Source organism: Haplochromis burtoni, unplaced genomic scaffold (assembly GCF_018398535.1).
Source record: "Haplochromis burtoni strain Fernald_Lab_line unplaced genomic scaffold, NCSU_Asbu1 Contig_499, whole genome shotgun sequence".
Classification (NCBI taxonomy): domain Eukaryota; kingdom Metazoa; phylum Chordata; class Actinopteri; order Cichliformes; family Cichlidae; genus Haplochromis; species Haplochromis burtoni.
The window spans coordinates 299,076-314,388 of NW_024582860.1; the positions used below are offsets into that span (position 1 = coordinate 299,076).

The 15,313-nt window shown below is 45.3% G+C and overlaps 1 protein-coding gene across 1 annotated transcript; it reads left to right on the top strand.

Moving 5' to 3' along the window:
• The first annotated feature begins 5,714 nt into the window (after positions 1 to 5,714).
• On the top strand, positions 5,715 to 8,348 carry irf2bp2a (interferon regulatory factor 2 binding protein 2a). Its single transcript, XM_005946850.2, has 2 exons — positions 5,715 to 6,892; positions 7,202 to 8,348. The coding sequence occupies exons 1-2, from the start codon at positions 6,061 to 6,063 to the stop codon at positions 7,924 to 7,926; spliced, it is 1,557 nt and encodes a 518-aa protein (XP_005946912.1). The 5' UTR covers positions 5,715 to 6,060; the 3' UTR covers positions 7,927 to 8,348.
• Positions 8,349 to 15,313: the final 6,965 nt, after the last annotated feature.

Genomic DNA, 15,313 nt, shown 5'->3' on the forward strand with positions numbered 1-15,313 from the left:
ATCTATCTATCTATCTATCTATCTATCTATCTATCTATCTATCTATCTATCTATCTATCTATCTATCTATCTATCTATCTATCTATCTATGGTATTATCATAACATGCAATTACATTTGTGACTACAATGTTCCACACTATAAAAACTGTCCTTCAGTACACATTCACACGCTTGTCCTTGTCATCAGGACTCTATTTTCTATTTCAGCTCTTCACAGTGAGCCGTTTCCTGAGACAAGGCTTTGAAGTGGATGAGGGAGGTGAGACACCGTGCGCCCAGATGCCCAGCCGCTGTGGTTAAGGGGTCTTTATCACGCAGACAAGGGGGACAGCACTCAGCTCTTGCCCTTCTATCTTTCACCGCGGCAGAAGAGTGATTTTGACAACCAGCGCTCCCCAGCTGCGCAGGGGCCAGGCCTGCGAAACCACAGGCGGATAATGAATGCCACACCATCGTGACAACTTGCACTTTTATGGAAAGGGGAGGAAGGACACTTGTGCTCACAGCGTATGATGGGACGTCCCCCATAAACCAGACAATCAAAGCGAGGGCAGATAAGCATCTGTGGAATCTGTGACGGGAACCTCCGCTGATTTATGGGCACTACTGGAAAAGGTTTGTTTCCAAGTGAACGTGTTTAGAGGTAACCAAAGAAGAAATACAACTTTCCCAATGCAACCACGGCATCTGTAAATGATAAACCACAGTCGCATTATCCATGATCTTCCTTGCTTTCCTGAGCTGAACAAGCCACATGCTATTTATGAAGAACTTCCTCCAAAATGAGAAGACTTGAGGTTTTCCAATTAGGTCAGATTGCTATTCTTGGTGACTCTCACAGTCGTGTTATTTGTATTTTGTACATCAGAGGGATAATACATCCATTTGCTTTCAAGGCAAACGTTACTAGAAAAGGAGCAGCTTTGATCTTCTTCCAATAGACACGCTGAAACAGCTTCTAAATAAAGGAGTTATAAATATGCATGTGCATACGTTCTTTTAGGGATTATTTGCCAAGGATTTACACAACTTCAGTTGAAAGAATGAAACAAATCAGTTGTGTTTTCGAACTAATAACTGGAAAGGACAGCAAGAATCTGCAAGCCTGAGCTGTGCCGTGCCAACTGCTTTCTCCGGGAACATCAGAGTCCATTTCTAGCAAATAAATGGACAGGAGCTGCAGTAATAAATAAGCCTACTTTGGAAAAGTTATATTTTGACTCATGCTCAGAGAAAGAGGTTACATAACACATGAAATACTCTTCATGCTTCTCTATTTTAAAAAAAAGAAGCTATGTGTCCAAATTTATACTTCCATCTAACACAGGCACATGTGCTCAGACACACTACAGAGCTCTACAGAGTGATGTCTTTGGAGTTTGCAGGGTGATCTGTCAAGAACAAACCAGGTGCACAGAAACCACTGCATTGCTGCTGTAGGAGTGGCCGTGGGCGATGTTGTCCTTCTGGAAATTATAAATGTGTCTGTGTTGACATTTTTAACATTTTGTCTGAGTAAGCCACAGAGAGCTGAAATGACTCCGCAGATCACTTCAGTATGCTAAACATAACAACCGTGAGTCAGGTTTGAAACTGCCTTTTAAGGCCAATAAATAAGACAGCATTGACTTGTGCAAGGAATGCGGCTAATAGTGGCTTTTGAATTGAACCTCAGATAATGAAAAGAGGCTGAAGCTGCATTGTGATTCATTGAGGTCACGCCATGTGCTGATTTAGCTACAAAAACAAAACAAAACAAAACAAAAAATAAGAGAAAGGTTGTTTACATTAACGTCTGGTTATGACTGAAAATACACGGGGGTTTCCACTGGACAGGAAATGATGTCGTCAGCCAGCCATGCATGCAAGCTCGCTTAAGCGCGGCATTACAGAAGCAAAGTTCAGCTCTTTCTGTTCCTGGTTGCCCAAACCGAATCTGTACTGCAGGCCACTGAAACTACCTTCTGTTGAAAAAAATGGATGTGAAAACAATGCTGTTCATTTACATTTTTCTGTGGGGATTTTTTCTTGTTTTGTTGTTTTTTTTAATTCTTCCACTTTCCCATCTCAGCACAGTGGGGTTTTTTTTTTTTTGTTTTAACCCAAGCTGTCTGAGTCCCAAAAAGCCCGGCAGATTAAGAGGATATGTTACCATCTTGAGTTTTTTTTCTAAATGGATACACATGTGGCACATCTGGGTCCAAGCCTGACTCATTACTCACTTTTTTTTATGTCCCATTCTCTGCAGCCATGGCAACTGCTGCATGTTTGGCAGAAAGCTTTTGAAGGCAGTGGAAAAAGAGAGAGAGGGAGCATAAAGGGAGAGCTAGAGATAGAGCGAGAGAGGGAGAGTAGCTCTCAGTAGTTGGCCTACATCCAGTGTAATCATGCCATGGAGCTGAAATGAGGCCTTTGGCAGCACACCAGGTTTCTGAGAACAAAGATGTGAGCTTCTAATGTTGGCGGTGGGGCCTGCTTGGCATCCTCTGCCATTTCCCAGCAGCCCTTGCCTTGGCTGACTGCCAGCCCCCCCTCCCCTCTCCTCCCCTCCCCTTGCTAGGACTGCAAAGAGGATCAGAATAAAGAGAGAGACTTGTTTTTCACTCGCTTCTTGCTCCGGCCCAATGACATCACCTCTGCAGCCTCCAGCCCCCAGATTCCAGCCGCCCAGCACATTTTTTTCCCCCTTTCGACCCTCCATTTTATTTGAATTCCACCATTTTATACCTGACTTTAAAAATCCCATAATTTGTTTGTTTGTAATTGCCATGTGCCGCACACACGGCTTCTCCGCTCTAAACACAAGCGAACACGATGAGGAACGAATCTGCACGGAAAAAAAAAAAAAAATCAAAACATACTCAAACTAACGCTAATAAGGGAGGTGAGGCGGCAGATGGATGCTCATTAGCTTTCAGAGCTCTGCAGATCTTTTTCCTTTTTTTTTTAAATAATCAGCCCTTTAATCCTTGCTGTGCAAAAGTGTGGCTAAAAATAGCACCGTAAACAGGATATATATGGTAGCTGGGGGTAGCCTACTGTGATAATCTCTATGGTTACCTCTTCCTCTTCCAAGCTCCAGGAGCTCTGCAGAGCATGCACGTTAAAGTCCTTACATTGACTCTTTATACTTAGCAGCTTTTGCCAGTTAAATCTTCAAGACAGGGTCACGACCACAGCTGCTTAACTCGCACTATCCTGTTGTAACCTCCCTTTGTGTCGGTGCAACATGTTACAGTTTTGTTTGATGCTCGCCTCAGCAGTTCTTCTAAAAAGGTTATATAACATAAAATGTTGGCAGTGAGGACGACACAAGAGGAAAAAAAAATCCAGTGCTTGCGCTCTGCTTAGGCAGAAGACTTCACAGAGAATCTGTAATGTTTCGCTGGCATAAATAAAAGATCTCCAATATAAAATTTAACAGTCTCGGAGAGCGATGAGACGCAAATATCATCATCTCACCAGCCCCGCGATGCTGTCACATGCTGGGTATTCCCCTGGCCGTCACCTACCTCGCACTCTTTATTTAGCCTCCTCACGTCTCAATTTACATACTCATGAAAAAAAAAAAGAAGTTCAAAACTGCTTTATACAGCTTTATACACCCTGCCACTGCCCAGGTGACACTGTGGTGATTTTCACTGTATGTACACGATTCATATTGGCCAGTCAGAACAATCTGTGCATGTCTGGCTTCCTCTCAGACCTTTGCTGCCTCTGTTCAGTACAGCTCTGCCTTTGCTTCATAGCACACTGCAGCATTTTATTTTTCAAATCAGTAGATCTACTTATTATAGAATCAGGTCATTTAGGATTTAATTGAATCACAGCATGCCTCTGTCTTGCATAATAGCTATTTGGCCGTGCAGCTATTTGCTTGCACAAACATCGACTGAGTGGAAACCAAAGGATCAAAGCATTAGGCAACAATTTTCCCACCAATCTGAAGAAAGGAAAGAATTTGTTTAGTTTGTCCCTCACAACAGCCGTTTCCTAACTATGTCATAAAGCCGAACAACACTTCCTAGTGTTGTCCATCCAAAACGGGACTGAGTTTTGAGAGAAAGCGGCGATGGGAAGCAGTGGGACAATGCAGTGTTAACAGAGAAGGTGGGGTGGAGGGGGGGGGGTTAAACTTTCTTTAAATATCCTCTTTCACTGCAAAATGTCCTCATTCACATAGCGGCAGCTTTACGGGAATAACAAAACAATATGGCAACGTACTTGGCGGTAACACATGAGCATACGTGTCTTGTTTTGTTTCTGGTAATCCTTTGAAGAAAACGCCACAGCGCAGGATCACGGTGGCAGGCAGGGAGCCAGAATAGCCTGATGTTCTGTCGAAGGGTGAGGCGGATGAGGGTACGTGACTAAACATCTTGCTTCCTCTTTTCCAACGTCACATGGACTTGCACAAACATATCCTGCTTTGTGTCTGCAGGTTTCAGACGCATTGCCTCACCCAAAGCCTGAGGCTAAGCTGCAATGAGTTGGAATGAGACCAGATGAGAGGGAGGAATGAACTACTGGGACAACTCCTCCACTTCAAAAAGCCTCTCCACTTTTACTTCAGGGGATTTTGGCTGAGGTTATGCCACATGACCTGTTTCTAATAACATTTCTTTCTTTTTGCCTTTCTGTAAAACATGCCACACTAGAGTGGAGTCATTAATCTTGTTAAATCTTTCATACTAATATCTGTTGAGCTGCTTTGACTGCTAAAGTTGCTTGAAATGAGTCTGAATCGCTAATTCACTCCAGTGCCATTTCATTTCATTTCAGCAGTGGCAGATTTGGACTGCTCCGTGCACAAGAATATTAAAAAAAAAAATATATATATATATGTATGTGGGCACAGCTACAGCAGGCTATATTCATGCTGTAACCCCAATCCATTCAAGTTCACAACACACTGGCTGGAAATCCCCACCTCATGACTGAGCTTCCTGGTTACTGGCTGGTGGAGGCGCCTTTTTTTCTTCTTCTTCTCCTCTCCCTCTCTCATTCTTTTCTTTAAACATTAACAAGCCAGGAAAATATTATCTAATCATAACTAAAAGGCTAACAGTGTACATCCTGAATTCACCCTGGTGAGCTGGCACAAATAAAAGAGAGAAAATGCGGGCTGTAAAGTCGCTCCAATAAGCCTGTAAATTGTGCCCATGTGCTACAATAACACATTTTTGAGAACCTCTGTATAAATATAAGATCTGCCATTGGATTACAATCGCTGTTTTTCTCAGGGTCGACCCACCTCATTCAGTGCACAGTAGTAGTAGCAGCAGCTCACTGCGTCGAGGCGCGGTGCATTGAGAAAAACAAGCTGCAGCCTGAACCGGATAATGCTCTGAATTTAGGACAAAGCAGCAACCGGAGGAGCTTGAAAGTCGCTTTTTTTTTTATTATCCCCTGGCGGTCTGTTGCTAACCTACAGCCATATTTCTTTTAGCAGCGTGCAGGCTGGTACCGGTGGACCTATTTTTTTTGCAGGTTTGATGATAATAATAACAGTAGCGTGGGTTATTCCGGAGTCGGAGGTGAAGCTGAACTGGGTGCCTTTTTTGTTGGCAGAAGCTCAGGTGATTAAGTTAAAATATTAAAAAAGGGAGAGAGAGAGAAAAGTGGTGAGTGACAAGAGGCTGCAGTAAAGTGGGGGGAGAGGTGGTGGTGGTGGTAGTGATGGTGGTGGAGGGGGGGTGGAGGGGTCTGTCGAAGAAATCAAGTCAATAGAAACTGAAGTGGATGTAGGCGCTTAGTGCTGTGACGTCACTTTCTACATTGAGCCAGTAGTAGAGGAGAGTCAGTGGAGATAGATAGAGGAGCGCCGTAGTAAAGTACACACCGTCATGAACTTCTCCCTCTAAAACTTCAACCTTGTTGCTCTAGAAGTCGGAGAGAGGACGAGATTACATTTTTTTGTTGTTGTTCGACTAACGGAAATTGCTCTTTATTCGCTTTCTTTTTGCGGGGGAGTTCGGGAGGAAGGAAAAAAAACAAGAGAGAGCGGGGGAAGAAGGCAACATTTTGGGTTTCTTTTCGGGGGGTCGACGACGAGCGCTATGTCGTCCGCGGCGGTCGCTGCTTCTTCCAGGAGGCAGTCGTGTTATTTATGCGACTTGCCCCGCATGCCTTGGGCCATGATCTGGGATTTTACCGAGCCCGTCTGCAGGGGATGTGTCAACTACGAAGGAGCAGACCGCATTGAGTTTGTCATCGAGACGGCCCGACAGCTTAAAAGGGCTCACGGTTTTCAGGAGGGCAGGTCTCCCGGGCCGGGGAAGTCGCAGCTCTCCGGGAAGGAGATCCAGGCGATCAACCACGCTGCGGGGGGAGATCCGGGCTCCCGGCCGCCGCAGCCTCTGGACCGCTACCCTCTGTCCGACCGCCCGCCCAGGCTGGGTCCAGAGTATCAGCCTAGAGGGCAGACAAACGGCATCCAGCTCCCTAATGGATTTCCTAAGCCTGACGAGCCACCAGAGCTGAACCGCCAGAGCCCCAACCCGCGCAGGAATAACACGGTGCCCCCGAATTTAGTGCCTTTGCCTAACGGGGGCTTGACCCCGGGGCATGCCGTCAACGGCAGGAACCCGATCGGGCTTTCCTCCACTCTGGCGGGCGGTAGTCCCGCCGACATGGGCAAGAGACCCGCCTCGGTCTCCAGCACCGAGCACGACAGAGAGCTGAAGGAGAAGCACAGACCCGACAGTCTCACGCCGGAGATCTCGGAGAGCCACAAAAACAGGGCAGACCCCGACTGGATGGGCAAAGGCAAAACGGTGAGGGACCTGATGGCTCTGCACACCACGTTCGAGACCAGGTACAAGAAGGACCATGTGCCCATGCCACAAAGAGCTATGGTCTATGAGCCCGGCCCCACTCTTTCCAAGTCAGGTGAGCATTAAAAGGCAGGAATATTTTATCTATACTGTGCATTTTTAAAATTGTAATTTTTATTACTGATTTATTAATTTTCCACCCAGGAATGTGTCAAGATGGTAAAAATGGTATTTATAAAGCCATGCCCTAATATTATAAGGGCTATAAATAAATTTTTTGAATCCTTTGCTGTGTTTGTTATTGTTTTGTAGCCTGTGGTGCAGCACGAATTGGCAAAATTCACATCTCCCTTTCAGGCTAATTGTTGATCCTTGTATGAGCTGTGCAACTCAACTGCTCTGTTTAACCCTTTACTACCTCCAGACAGAGGAAAACATCCCCGGGGGAGCAACAAGAGAAAAGCATCACCTGAACCGGAGGGAGAGGCGACAGCTGCCAAGCTCAACGGAGAGGGACAGCAGTGGTTACCACCACCTACTGACGGACTGAAAATGCCTCCAGTTCCCCCGCCAAGCTTCGCCTCTCCCCCTTCCACAATATCCCCTCACTCCCGTACCACCCCACCGGAGGCAGCTCAGAATGGTCAGTCCCCCATGGCGGCGCTCATCATGGCTGCAGACAACGCAGGTGGGAACAGCTCTCCCAAGGATGCCAACCAAGTCCACTCCACCACCCGGAGGAACAGCAGCAGCCCCCTGTCGCCGTCCTCCATTAATCAGAGGAGGCTGGCGCAGAGAGAGGCGCCGAGTGCAGGCACCCCCCATGTGCCAGGCATGGACCAAGTGCACCCCCCACAAAGCATTCCGGACTCCTCTGTACCCAGCAGCATACCTCTGTGCTGCACGCTGTGCCACGAGCGTTTGGAGGACACACACTTTGTTCAGTGCCCGTCTGTGCCCTCTCACAAGTTCTGCTTCCCATGCTCAAGGGAAAGCATAAAGCAGCAAGGCGCCACGGGTGAAGTGTACTGTCCAAGTGGAGAGAAATGCCCCCTGGTTGGCTCGAACGTACCATGGGCTTTCATGCAAGGAGAAATCGCCACCATCCTTGCAGGAGATGTCAAAGTAAAAAAGGAGAGGGACCCTTGATTTTTTTCTTTTTTTTTTTGTCTGAACACTTCTTTGGGGAGGGGAAGCAAAAAAATATGAGTATAAATATATAAATATCACATACATACCATTCAAACAAACTAACGGACTTGTACATATTGGACCCAAGGGAAGAGTATACTTCGTAAAACATGGTTGTATAATTTTTGATTTTTGAATACATTGTGTTTCTATATTTTTGAAGATAAAGGTATGTACTCATTATAATGAACTACGTTCCTCTTTGTTGATGTTTAACAAAAAATTCTTGATGTACTTCTAGGTCTGGTGGCAGTTCCTGTTTAACGTAGAATGTGACTAATGCTACTCTACGAGCACTTGGCAAAACTAAAAATGCTTTTAGCTGTACTTGTATGCACTTGTTTAAAAATTGCCAAATACAATTTCTGATCTTGTATGAACATATTGTCTGAGCTTGCTTCATTTTGAGTGAATAAGTGACACAAGGGGCTGTGGACAGATGACGAGATAGCGCTCTCGGCTCTGACATGCAGGCTTGTTGTTGTGACGGCTCAGGAGACTTGATTTACGCTGCACACAACACAACACAGCACAACATGAGCAGGCTACTGTTTCAAGCTGCAGGACGGAAGAGCCTTTTTTTTTCTGTCTCTCTTTATGCACACATGTCTTATGTGATTCATGGAGAAGCTTGGCTGGGAAAAAAACAAGAAAAAAGAAAAAAAATACAAGACACACTGTCCTCGACTTTTGTGCATCGCTGTAACTGATTGCAGAACTAGGTGCCAAGTCATGTTCAGTCAGCTGGAATCTGTCGAGTCAGTAATGAAAACGTGCATGAATGTCAACATGATACAATAGTACAAACCACGCCGTGTGACCGCAAATTTGGACTTTTCCTGAAAATAACCACCCTTGGGTTTTTTTCTGGTGACGTGTATTTTCCAAGCTTGTATGCAGATTGTGTCTGATGTCACAAAGGTGTTTGGCTTTTTTTGTTTTATTACACATATAACTTCTCTCTCTCTCTCCCTATATATATATATATATATATATGTAAGGAGAGAGAATTTTTTTATTAAAAAACATACTTTTGGTTTAGTCTGCAGATGACAAACTCCAGATAATGAATAAAATCAGCTTCACAAACCAACTCCAAGCATACGTTAGGTACAATTAGCACTGCAGCAACACACTGTTTGCTTTCGGTTTTAGCCTTTTGTGTCACACTGAACATGCACTCATAATGCAGCACCCTTCCCCACGCTGAGAACGGAGTAAACATCCACGCTGCCTTACATGCCAGCCTCGCTCTGTATGCCTTCAAATGTAAATGCAACTGCTGCTGCAATTTCTTTGACAGTGGAGTCACACACAAACGTGCACAAAACCCCCTACAAACTCTTGTATCGCTAATGGCAGCCCTTACTGGTCTCTACAAGCATCGAGGAGCTTACAGTGGGCCATTAAGTGACAAACTGCAGCTACTGTATGTCTAGATGAAAAGCAATCCTGAGACTATTTTTGCTCTCTCTCAGACAAAGAGCTCCCGAGTAGCTGACCACACAGACCCAGACATGGAGGATGATATCTAGCAGAAAGGAGGGCTTGGTGTTAGCAGGCAGTTGCGTAATTATTTTCAGACGTAATCTGCTTCTTGCTAGCTCCCTGATTTTTCAAACAGAGCACACAATCCAAAAGCAGATTGTTTTTTTTCTTCTTCTTCATTAAAGGCCCACAAACTGCTCTGACATTGTTGCTTTACTGTTCACCGTGGTGCCCATGAATCTGCTATTCAGCCGGGGATTTACTGACCTTCTTGCTCTGGCAGACATGTTTAAGATGGTATTTTTGGAAGGCACCTGAAAGCTGTGATTACCCGCTTCTTTAACAGGCTGCATGGTGTCCCCGATTAACTGATTGATTCATGATGTTGAATGAAAACACAGCCTTTGCACTCGCCCATTTAGCCGACTAAGAATAGCAGGTATAATTATTGTCCCCTAACCGAGAAGACTGGAAGGGCTGCAAAGGATAAAGGAAACTCTAAAGGTAACTTCAGAGCACGCGTCAGCTTTTACAGTATGATTTAAAGCTTGAAACGTGTTTTTCATGAGTGCGCGTTTTCCAGGCAGCTGTTTGTTTATACACCCTTTTTCCGTTCTTTGGAAAGCTATCTTATCAGTTGGACTTTAAAACGAGAAATGCAGCCCACATTGATAAAGGACAGCACTTTACTGTGCTCATCAACAACACGCCCTTATTCCACCTTACGTGGTGTTCTCAGAGATTTTATTAAATTTTTTTTGTTAATCAGTTGACTCGTTGACCTACTTGTTCCTTATCACACTATACTGCCAACCAAATTAAAATTGCCACATCTGAGAATATCAGAGTTGAGAGCCAGGTTTTTATAACCTGGAAAGATGATGCAATGAGACGTAAATGAACACGTCTCCTTCTCTCGCTTTCCTCTGTGCTCGTAAAGATATATGACAGCAGACGCAGTACCTGTTTGTCCAGTGGTGACTGAAATAGCTTGCGCCATATCTAATACAGTGATACTGTGTCCCTGGAAGTGGCTCTGTCATAACACAGCACTCTGGTGTTGCGTGGTTACCGGTGAAATCGGTGCACGGCAGATGCTCCGGTGCAGGCTGTTAGTTAATATGCAGGGAGGGAGCTTTTCTGTAAACAGCCTGCATGTGAGGATCAGGGCCGCACAGAGCTGATAGCATGAAGTTCGGCTTTAATTTTTCTGATTATACATCTTTTCTTTTTTAGAAAAAAAAAAAAGTGAATCATCTCTCCAGCTTTCGGTACGATCACGCAGGAACCATTTGTGGTTAATGACTCACGTTTTTATTATGTTTACTTACACGAACCTCCAGGGATTTTTAATGTCTAAGCCCTGCTTGTGAGGCGAACGCTCCTGACTTTGATGTGTTTTTACCCTCAAATGATTTATAGAAAACCTGACCGGGTGAAATCCAAGTCCAACCTTGGGTAAAGTTTAATTCGATTCCTTCTCTTCCCACTGCTTCCGGATAGCAACTTGGGGCTTTTGCTGGGCTACAGTCAAGTGTTTGAAATATCCCTGAAATCCGGCGATCTTTCATCAGGCGGCCGCGGGTCCAATCAATGGTCATAAAATCCTTCATTGACTGTTTGATCGATATTGACTCGACACAATCCAGTTAATCAAGCTAAGTGAAAGGCAATAACAGATAGGTGACGCAGCCAGTGTGTGCTGCTTGGCTGCCTCTCCTGGTAATGATTAACTCGGGCATTACGCAAAGATGTCGGCGCGATAGTAAAACTCAGAGTTCATATTTGTTGTCTTTGCAGCACTAGATGAGTTTATTCTAGCACTTGACCGCACAGATAAGCGTTTCTCCTTCACGTATGGAAAAATACTCAGAAAATGACACCGTTTTTAAAAAAGATAATCGTATTTGTTGACGTTCGTTTTGTTCGAAACATCAGCCAAGCGTGACGCCAATGCTGACAGCGTGTTCATTGAAAAACACAACTACAAATTCTAATCCTTAGGCATTTATTTTACATCAAAAAATGTTGAATATGGTCCAGTGGGTGGGTGGAGGGAGGGAAGGCCTGTGTGGGAGACACTAAAGCACTCAATGTAGCCAGCTGTTTCACTAATGAATCCATGTTTAGCACAATAAATCAAAAGGCGTGCTCGTGCTGCTGTAATCCCCTGAAAGCGAAGCAGAGACGGGGACGCGCCAAAAGGAGAATCTGGTCTACATTTCTCCACTCCCAGTATAACTGAGCCGCTTGGTTAATTTTAGACCTGTCAGGGAAAACAAGGTCACAGCAAATGTTGTATCGAGGACACGCTCAGATCTGCTTCTTTTTCTCTTCATCAATCAAAGTTCCCCTTTGGTGCTGGGCTCGGGCTCCTGCGAGACTGGTAATGACGGTTTCTCTTCTCAGCACCGGGGGAGAAGCTGGGGCTTCAACCAGCAATTAGGAGGATCCGCAGGATGTGTAAAACTTCCCTTCTGAGTCTTGGCTTGGTCCGCAGAGTGGGGAGAGGGGCCGGGGGGGTGTTACATCTGACTGGCCTGTTTACCATGAAGGCCAGCAAAGTTAAGATGATTACAATGCTGAGTGCCAAATGTGTGTGTATGTGTGTTTTTCCCCTCAAACTGGTATGAGGCTTGTTTACTGCAAGAGCACCATGAATTGTTCAGCGTTTTCTCTGCTGTAATTACATGTGTTTAAATGTAGTTTTGGATGGCAGTGGAACTGAACATACACAAAAACAGTGTCTTTAAGAGGGCACACACAGCTTTTTTGTTTGTTTTTTTGTTTAAAAGATAGTATGGGGACACCTTTCCCTCACTTCATGCTTCATGTTTGTCTCTGGATTTCTTTATTAGCTTTATCGCTGCGGTTTGGGAACCTAATTTTCCATTTTTCTTCCTTGCGATCGCTTCCTGCCTTATCTTTCCATCCATCCATTTCTCTCTGACTCAATCTCTCCGTATTCCTGTATTCTCCCTTTTTGCTCTGGTGTTGCAGTGAATGGAGTCTGTGAAATGGAAATGAGGACTCTGGCGCTCTCTCACTCTCTCAGTCTCCCCCTCTTTCCAGACATCAGAACGAGGCTATGCCTCCAATGTTTTTCTCAGATCTTGGAGTGCTGCCAAATCTTATAAGTGGAGCAGAGAGAGAGAGGTGGAAGAAGAGAGTGAGCAGGATGCAGAGGAAGGAGAGAAGCGTAGGAGAAAAAGATGAAAGGAGAGAGGATGAAAAATGAACGAGGGAGAGAGGCAACATGAGGGATGAGGACAAAGCATGGGACTGATCCAAGAGCATTTGGGCTTTCTCTCATATTATAGCCGAGCCCAGCACAATCCCTCCTCTTTCTGCTGAGCAACTACTCCTAGCTTCTGGCTCAGGATCAGCTGATAAGATGGCGTGGTGCTACTATGCCAAATGAAAAACAGGAGGCGTGTGAGGGGACTGTTATCGCGTGCAATCGAGAATTTTTGGTACATAACAACATGGCTGGAGAAAATAGGCCACAAGGAGGTCTAAATTTGCTCCACTGGAGACATTTGTAACATAAACACACCCCTGCAGAGTTTTAATAATGACAGAAATGCAGTCGTGTTTAATAGAAGCCACGACTTCTTTACCTTCCGGACACAGTATTTTAGGCCTTTGGGAGGTGCGTGCCAGTCAGGGTAGTAAGATGCTTGCTGCTGCCTTTGACATGCCAAACTAAAGTTAGATTTAGCTGGCAATAAGAGCCATGCTAAAAGTAAATACGGGAGCAGCGAGCACCACTTTGATCTAGAAGGATCCTCAGCCTGCCGCCCTGCTGTGGATTTTCAGTGCTTTGAGGTTTTTTTGGGAAAGATCCAAAATGAACTAGAGTTCATGAAAATGCACTATATATACAGAAGGACTGGGAGCCAGACCTTTTCAGAAACTCAGATGCAATCATAGTGATTGACTGTCTGGTGGAGTGTTGCTCAAAAAAGTGCTGTCTTTTCCCCTGTGTGTTTGGTGAATGAGGCTTTGGTTGAGCTGTCAGCTTGTGGTGGTTACAGTGTGCAAGCTTGTGTTTGCGTGTCTGTGTTGTGGGGGGTGTTCAGGTGACTGTCTGTCTCTCTGCACCCCCAAGATGCTTGTTTAGTCAGCTGAGAGCCTGGATTTCATGGATGCGATGGCTTCTGAGGGCCATCTGCCTTTAAAGCTTGAATAATGATGCCAAGCCTATGTACGGGGAGTCGAGTGTGCCCCGGTCACAGTACAGAGGTTAAACAGATCATTTCTAATAATCTTGATTCATGTTGAGACAAAAAAAAGGAAACACTGCAGTGATATGATGCAGCAAAAAAAATGCTTTAGCCGTCCATCTGATTGCAGCCTTCTTTGCACTGCTGGTCTGTATCTGAATGTCCTGATGAGAGGGCGGGCTGGTGGTCTGATGAATCGCTTGGTCCCTGGGGTGTGTCAGCAGATCTGTGGTGATGTATTACGGGTTGCTCATTTCCTGCCGTCCCTTTCTGCTCCTTGCCTGCTCCTCTCTAGGGTTATGGCCAGGGGACGAGAGAGGGAGGGGGGCAATTATGGCCAGTTCAAGCCGGGACACAGCACTCCGTGTCTGCGTGCAACGAGATCAGCTGCCTCCGCCGCAAACACGCAATTAAACTTTCACTGTCGTGTTGCCAAACAACAAAGCACCACACACACACAAAAAATGTCTGAGACAACTTTTATGTGCTGCATAAATCCAGGATTCCTGAGAGATCTTCAGTGTGTTGTACATCGCCTTTCATCTCCTTAAAGGCATACAGTTGTCAGAAGATAAGAACAACACTCTTAGATATCCTGTCACTTTTGTTTTTATCTGGGAATACGTCATGCGTACATGCCCACACACACAAACACACACACGTACGAACACCCGTCCACAAATTCGCTGTATTTTTTTTATGTTACATAACAGTGAGTGGGAGCCATTTCTTCACCGAGTGCTAATGTTGTTGTCAATCAAGGCTTATAGTGGCAGCCATAGCACAATCTCTACAGAGGCAGAATAAAGCTTTTATCGCCTTTGTTTGGTCTCCCTTGCCAATCAAGTGCTCTATTCTCTTGATTTCACCTCCACCTCTCGTTCCCCCTCTGCTCCTATTGTTTTCTGTGTTTGTTTGAACTAATTTTCTCGGGAACTGTTTAGGTTATCTTCCCAGCAGCGGAACGTTTGAGTTGGCGTTAAGGAGCGAGAGGAGGTCAGGTCAGCACAGAGAACAAGCAGGGCCTGTGCTTGACAGGTGTGGTCTATTATTAGAGCCGGTGACTTCGAGTGCGTTACACAACCTGCGTTGCTCGGGCAGGTTTATTTAGATCGCAAGCAGAGCCGTTTTGGAGTATCTGATAGCTCGGGCAGAGCTATGTCACAACAGGTGTCTGGGGTTGGGGGTGGCGGATAATGGTACAGTAAATAACAGAAGGGTTTTTATAGCTCAAGGTTGATGGAGTGAAATTCAGAGTGCTCGGAGGAAAGCATTTGCAGATTTAACTCTGCCGTGCATGCACAAAGGCGATCCATCCATCTATTTGGATCCAACAAAAGCGCACTTGTATTTAGCCATCACGAAATAAAGTATGCTAATGACAGGTTGCGCTTGATATACTGTATACATGTCTGCTGCTCTGTAATGATATAATCACAGAGCAGGAACAGCAGCCGCTCCCCTCCCTTGTCCTCCTCTTTGGCTGGAATGTGCAGGGGGAGAAAAATGATCCAATGTCATCCGCAGTGATGGAAGCTTCTCTGTTCAGCCAGAGGGATATGTTCAAGGGAGGGAGGAGGGGGGAGAGAGCGGATATTTCTGGTTGAGTGTGAGTTTGAGTAAGTCCGGGC

Excerpts from the sequence above, each read along its gene's own strand:
- irf2bp2a (XM_005946850.2), top strand. The coding sequence starts at position 6,061 with ATGTCGTCCGCGGCGGTCGCTGCTTCTTCCAGGAGGCAGTCGTGTTAT. Across the intron at positions 6,893-7,201 it reads CCCCACTCTTTCCAAGTCAG|ACAGAGGAAAACATCCCCGG; the intron begins GTGAGCATTAAA and ends TACTACCTCCAG.